Raw genomic sequence first — 5,499 nt, 5'->3', positions numbered from 1 at the left:
TGTTCATGCACTATTCTTGTAATTTTAGAAAATGTTCACCTATTTTCAATAAAATGATATTTTAGATTAAAAATAGGAAAATAAAAAAATATAAAGGAGAAAGAAAAAGGAAAAAACAAAAGGCAAAGAAAAGCAAAAGGTACTATAAAATGGAAAAATGAACAAGAATAAAATAACCAAAAAATGATTTAAAAATCAGCTTATGTCGGTGCATGGGCAAGCAGCCGAGTCCCTATACACAGAGCTGAAAAAGAAGAGCGGTTTAGGGCAGTGCATGTGGCGAGCAGCAGAGTCCCTACACAGAAAACCAAGACATACCGATCCACTGGAGCGCTGGAGCGCTGCGTGTAGGCGAGCGCTATATATCGCTCGCAATGAGCAATTGAGCGATATATAACAATCACAGAGTTTGATTTGATGTGGTCGTGAGATGTCGCGTATCGGCCCAACAGCAGTTTCTTGTCTGGAGAACTGTGCCATGATTAGGCTCCGTAATGATGCAACACCACCTCTAAGCACTACTACAGTCATAAGCATGATTTGCTAAAAAAAATACACATAAGTGTGATTTCCACCGATTTCCTCAATCACAACGATGACACAATTCTTGAATGGAGGCGCAGTTTTTTTTTTTGCAAGGGAATGGAGGCATAGTTAGCATGTACAGCTACAACCTACAAGTGGAGATAATGCACACTGGTAAATTATGCTTGGCAACAGTGAACAAGGTATTCATATCTAAACACCACAAGAACAAATGACAGTGAAGGTGACCATACACCTTTTTCCCAGGAAAAACGACTTGCAAGCAAACAGTCATGCAGCTGCGATATTGTATAATCAGCAGATCGCCCACAAAATGCTAGAGAACAGAGATGGTAAAAACTTGTACTCAGATCTCTCTACATAGTGCAAACCAGCACTCATCCCTGAATTTTGTTGAGCTGGAACAAAAAATAAAATGCGGCGAGAGATGACACATATTTACATCTGCCTGACCATAGTAAATGTCAAGTCATCCTGGGCTACTGCTCAAAAGAACTCCTCTAGAACACCCACTTAAAGGGAAAGTGTTGCGCATTATGATCACCTGAAGTTACTACCTGCCCACCACTGAGTTAGAAACACTGATTCTGTGAAGCTATCTTCATTCCTCACTGGGCAGAAGTGTGCAGGACAGCTTGCTTGACTGCATCAGCAGTGACTGTCTATTGCCGAAGCAGCTCTTGACACGTAGACTAGCAACTCTTTCTGCGAAGGAAAGGCTCATCAGCTTACCCCTCTTTTTTGAATCATCTCCACTCTTGCTTTGTGTGCCCTGAACCGAGTAACTGACCTGTTGCTTTCTTTCTTTGGTAACTGCTTCTCTGTTTTGTTTGAGTTCAGCAAGTGCAGGTCTGTTCAATGCTTTATCAGAGGTAACCGAAATTTCATCACCATCAAAGCTAAACGACACCTTCTTTGCTATAGTGGAACTCCTTGGGGATGGGAGATGTGAGTGTCCATCAAACTGGAGGGTTGACATGCGTTTGCACCCCCTGCCCTGCATGCTTGATTGCCTCTCTTTCATGAAATGAGCAATGGCACTGTTTTGACTTGTCTCGCATAGAGAATGGAAGCTTTGGCTCAGCACAGGTGCAGGATACATGTCATCCTCATTGTGCTTGACATTGAAAGGTTCAGGATCTTGATCCTCATTGATGATGCTGCCTGGTAATGCTAAATATAAGCCTGCAGGTCCCAGTAGATCTGAAGGGACTGCATCACTGTCAGACTTATAATCATCTAGATCAAGTGGTATAAAATCAGCATTTGGTTCCAAGACTTGCGCTTTGATATCCGGCGCTTTGAAGATCACAGACTTAATATGAGGGTGCAAAGAAGATTCATAGTTATAATCAGCCTGCTTGGCATTCTGCTTGCCATACATGAAGGGACTGTGTGGTGCTGAGATTCTGTTGTTGCATAGCATAGAAGATGAACGTCTAGGAAAGGCATTGCTACCAGTGTGTAAACTGGACTCTAGTCCAGCACGAGCCAGAGAGACATTGTAGTCCGATATAACTCTTGATTTTGGTTTCTTGTAAGGCTCCAGACTGATCCTCTTTGAAGAAAACAGGTGTACAAGATTTAAAACCTATACTAGGAAAAACATCAGATCAGCAGCAAGCGAAGTTCTTAAGAGTAAAGGCACTGAATAAGTCACATCACAAACATGAAATGGCAAACCTTCTGGTATGATAATACCAAAGAAAGACATTTGGGTTGAGGCCGCAAACCTGCTGGTATGATATACCAAAGAAAGACATTTGGGGTTGGAGTCCTTTGATTTCATCAGAAAATTCAGCTTCCGTCAGGGGCTTACAGAACCAAACTCTTCTGAAACGAACCTGATTTCAGTGACAAGGTAGAACCATATAAGAAACTTTCTCAGCATTATTCCACATGGTTAAGCAAAAAAGGAACCGCAAGCAAGACAACAAAATTTCCAAAAATATTAATAGGTAGGTAATAATGGGGCAATTAATTGAACCTAAGAGAGACCAAAACCTGATAACCTAGACAAATAAAATCCAGAGAATAAATCAAAACCAACAGCATACTTGCCTGGGCTGGTCTGGGCTTCCGTGATGAACGAAATGCGTTAGGAAGGATATTCAGTGCTCCATCTGAAGTTGCCTCAAACACGCCAGAAAGTTTTTTCTCCTCACGCTCAAACACAAAGAGAAGCATACCAGCTCTGATCTTCCTTATGAATGATGTAGCATAATCAGGAAGGGCAAAAAGTTTCTGCTTGAAGCTCTCCAGCTTAGTCACATGATTGCAGAGGATAATAGCACCACCATAAACACCAGGTATGCTGAATATGTCCAATTTGTGGTGTGGCAGATTCCTTTTAAACAAAAGAAAGAGACCATGTGAAAATTCACTCTTGAGATACCCAATACATTCAGAGAACACATGCAGTTGTTAACATCTAGCAGCACAGGTGGGAGAAAAAAACTGAGTCAGTGACTCCACATTTATACAGCATTGCAACTTAACTCAAATTAAAAGATGATCCAGCTCTAGGTCCAAAGGCTCAGTGACAGGATAAACTAAAGGAGAGTAAAGAAGGTTGCAGTGCTAACAGTATATAGTTAGCTTTCCTCCTCCCGAAGGAGCCTGACAAAGACCAAGAATGCCTGTAGCCTTGTAGAACAGACATAACAAGTACTCCCTCTGTAAACCAATATAAGAGCATTTAGATCACTACTTTAGTGATCTAAACGCTCTTATATAAGTTTACAGAGGGAGTACATACAGGTGTTCCATGAAACTGAGACAAATGCCATGCAAAGAACAATAACAAATGGTGTGCTACAATTTTTCCAGTGGCGCTTGGGAATGATTATGCATGATCTGGATAACAACAGCGGATTATTGAAAAGAGGAATCAAACATCTCTGATCCTGCTGTTCCTTCTCTTCTACACCCCTCCCTACCATTACCACATTTAGCAAGAAACTGAATTAGCCCCCAAAGTCTCCACAAGCAGAAAACGATCACCACATGTTTGCCTCCATTGGGAAATGCTACCCACTTTTCTCCACCTACAAGTCTAGAACAGGCGAGCAAAACCTGGGCGGAGCATCACAGCAGGCAAGCACAAAAATCGCCTAGAAAGCGGGTTAGTCGCATCATCTCAGAACGCGTTAGATCGAATCGAGGACCAAGAACAAGTGAGTGGGGCCATCACCAGTCGCCGTACCAAGCGCGGTGGTGAAACCCTCCTCTGCCCCTCCCGCCCCTCCCCCTCCAGGACCCGCGGCTCCCCGCCGAGACCAGCGGCCTCGACCCCTTCCCCTCGAACGCGCCGTCGTCTTCCCACCCGGTCCCGTCCCCCTCCTCCTCCTCCGCTTCCGAGCCTTCTCCGCCGATCTCCCCGTCCTCTATCGCTTTCTCCACCTCCGCACCCGCATCCACCTCCATCTCCACCCCGGCGTGACCGACGGCCGCAACTCGCTCCTTCCGTCCCCTCTCCGCCGCCTCCGCCTCCATCTCCTTCCCCTCCGGTGTGTGTGTGCGTGTGCTGGGTGCGCGCGTCCGAAAGCCGCTGCTTTGTGTAGTGGAGCTGTGGTTTTTGTCTTTGACGAGAGGAAAGGAATAAGGAATGGTCATTTTGCAGGCCAAATGGAGATGCTATCTTTCTAATGGCCTAATAAGGCCCAATGAGCCGTAGGTTACATATGGCCCAGGTACCAGGATATAGCTATCCCTAAAAAAAGTTCCTAAAAAAAGCTAATCCCTAAAAAAACCAATATATAGCTGTTTCCTTCATTTGCATATTTTTTACTATAATGGATGCTCTGCAGCAAGGTGATATTTCACAAAGGTACTCTTGTCACCTACGGGCTATATGGCATGCCCGACGGAAGGCGATCCATGAGCAAGTCTTTCAGCCGCCCCACTTGACGCATCATTTTATCATCAATTATATCAGGGAGCTAGAGATGTGCAGGCCAAAGAACCATGCACTACAACTTCGCCAAGCACTGTTACGCGACAGCACAGGAGGACTCCTCCGCCGGCTAGGTTCTGTAAGATAAAAGTTGATGGATCTAGTTCGAGATCTTCCAATGAAGGTTCATACAACGCCGTTTGCAGGGATGAGGGAGGCGAGTACTTGGGGTCCTCAGTGATAAAATGTGCAGGCATTACTGGTCCAACTTCTCTTAAAGCTATGGCATGCAGAGAAGCACTTTCTCTAGCCCTAGATCTCTCTCTTTCAGATGTAATAATAGCATTAGACTGCCAAGAAGTTGTTATCAACTTAAATCAGGGCATTGGAGGGTTATATGCAAGCATCATCAAAGAGATCAAAGCAGCATCAGCACAATTGTCACACTATTTCCTTCATCTTTGAAGGACGCGATATGAATATATAGGCTCATAGCCTTGCTAAACACACTTTAAGACTTCCTTTAGGACGCCATGTGTGGCTCCTTAATCTGCCTGATCTAAATTGCATTCCCATGTATTTGGATTATGATCAATAAAGCGAAGTGTGTTTAGACTAAAAAAATCAATTACATTTTTTTCCTATTTTTTATCTTGATAGTCTAGTTTAAGATCCCTCTAAAATATGAGGGAAACTACATAAAGCACGGATAATTTAATCTTTTCAAAGGCTAACACCCAAAGTTTCAGACCTCGCATATTTCATGGGAAACAATTCGATTCATGCACGGTATGAGAAGAAAAGGAATCCACAATCCGAAGTGGACAAAAAATGACCAATTAAGCTTCTTTCTTTTTTAATAAAGTACCCAAGGGAATTTTATTAAACTGACCAATTAAGCTTTAGGGGTCACTAGAATGTTTTGTCGAGCATTTGGAGAAAATGCCGCTTTTCCAACTGCATATGCAACGGAAACTAAAGAATGTTGTTTGACATTTAAAATAAGAAGATCATGAATTGTGGACCAAATCAGGAATTGATGTATTTCCATTTGAAAG

The 5,499-nt window shown here is 43.2% G+C and overlaps 1 protein-coding gene across 1 annotated transcript; it reads right to left on the bottom strand.

Moving 5' to 3' along the window:
* Positions 1-874: 874 nt before the first annotated feature.
* On the bottom strand, positions 875-4,113 carry LOC123167397 (uncharacterized). Its single transcript, XM_044585237.1, has 4 exons — positions 3,740-4,113; positions 2,608-2,893; positions 2,280-2,390; positions 875-2,137 (listed from the first exon to the last, which is right to left on the bottom strand). Exons 1-4 carry the CDS (start codon positions 4,039-4,041, stop codon positions 1,148-1,150), a joined length of 1,689 nt encoding a protein of 562 aa, XP_044441172.1. The 5' UTR covers positions 4,042-4,113; the 3' UTR covers positions 875-1,147.
* Positions 4,114-5,499: the final 1,386 nt, after the last annotated feature.

Source organism: Triticum aestivum, chromosome 7D (assembly GCF_018294505.1).
Source record: "Triticum aestivum cultivar Chinese Spring chromosome 7D, IWGSC CS RefSeq v2.1, whole genome shotgun sequence".
Lineage (NCBI taxonomy): Eukaryota > Viridiplantae > Streptophyta > Magnoliopsida > Poales > Poaceae > Triticum > Triticum aestivum.
Note: the sequence above shows the minus strand (reverse complement) of the source record. Positions and strands in the feature narration are given on the sequence as shown.